This window comes from Fulmarus glacialis, unplaced genomic scaffold, assembly GCF_000690835.1.
Source record: "Fulmarus glacialis isolate BGI_N327 unplaced genomic scaffold, ASM69083v1 scaffold8135, whole genome shotgun sequence".
Lineage (NCBI taxonomy): Eukaryota > Metazoa > Chordata > Aves > Procellariiformes > Procellariidae > Fulmarus > Fulmarus glacialis.
Window position 1 is genome coordinate 1 of NW_009213576.1, and position 1,250 is coordinate 1,250.

A 1,250-nucleotide genomic window follows, 5' to 3' on the forward strand; every position below is an offset into this window, starting at 1 on the left:
TTCCTCATCACGCGGGTAACGGCGGGTGTGCGGGGAGGAGGCGGTGGGGGGAAACAGCGTTAGGCCGCGGTCTCGCCTCCGCCGGGCGCGGGTGTTTGTGGGTCGGACAGGCGGTGAGTCGGTGACTGTCTCCTTCCCGGGGGCTGTTGCAGGAGGACCTGGAGAACGGCGAGGATGTGGCCACCTGCCCTAGCTGCTCCCTGATCCTGCGCGTCATTTACGACCAGGTGGGTGCGGGGAGGGGGCTGTCGAGCATGGTTGCGGCCTGCTGCCCCCGGCGCCCGGTCGGCCAAGTCGAGTTTCGGTCTGCCATCCCCTGAGGAAGGCGCAGTGGCAGCCTTTAAAAGTCCCTGGTAAACATGGGGAAGGGTTGTCTGAGCTAGTGCCCCTTTTGTTTGTGACTGCAGCTTCTGCCTCATCTCTTGTTTTTCTGGTCTGCTTCTCCTGCCGTGTGTGAGGTTTAAAATATGCCTGCTTGGGTGAGCGTGGGGTGGAACACAGACGAAACAATATCAGTGTACAATATCTATGACTCTAGCAGCCCTGTCAGCTAGTCTAATAGTTTTTCTTATCTAGTAGGCATGTTACGCCTTTCATGTTTTGGGAGACAGATTCTCACCACTTATTCCCAGGCTAGAAAACAAGATGGTTATCTGGTTTGTTTTGAGGGAGAGGAGATCCAAAAATGATGAAAATCAACTAAAACTCTACTTGCTGTCTTTAGGAACAGTTCATGCGTGATGAAGTCATTGCAGAACCTTTGACAAACAAGGAATTGATTAAGTGCTGATGAATACAACATGAACTGTTGCTGCTTTAGAACAAGAAAGTATGGGGATGGCAACTGCGGAAAGAGATATGGTCCTCCTCCTGGAAGTGCTCGCTGCTGTGAGATACAAGTGCAATAACAGGCTATCTTCATAATTTGAATGAGAATTTGCTGGGACATCAACACGTGAATAGGTTTTGTTCGAAAGGGTTATACATTTTAAAAGTTGCCATATATATTCCAGAAGACTCGACGAGTATGATCCTAATTGACAGGAAGTCAGTATACAGAAGAAGTATGTGGAGCTGTGAAATTAAAACATTTATCTAGCAATGGCTTCTTAGCCTGTGGAGAAAAGCAGGCAATGTGTGGGTGTACGTCAGTGTGACATAGCATAGGGAGTGAAATGTTGGGAGACAAAATTTAGAAGTCCATATGACATGATGCCATACAGAATTACAGCTTTGACAGTGTAGTATCA

At 48.7% G+C, this 1,250-nt stretch overlaps 1 protein-coding gene across 1 annotated transcript; it reads left to right on the forward strand.

Moving 5' to 3' along the window:
- Positions 1–3: 3 nt before the first annotated feature.
- DPH3 (diphthamide biosynthesis 3) lies at positions 4–790 on the forward strand (the record flags this gene model as incomplete). Its single annotated transcript, XM_009578226.1, has 3 exons — positions 4–15; positions 153–227; positions 725–790. Coding segments are annotated over 3 exons (153 nt in total), but the record flags the coding sequence as incomplete, so codon positions are not given.
- Positions 791–1,250: the final 460 nt, after the last annotated feature.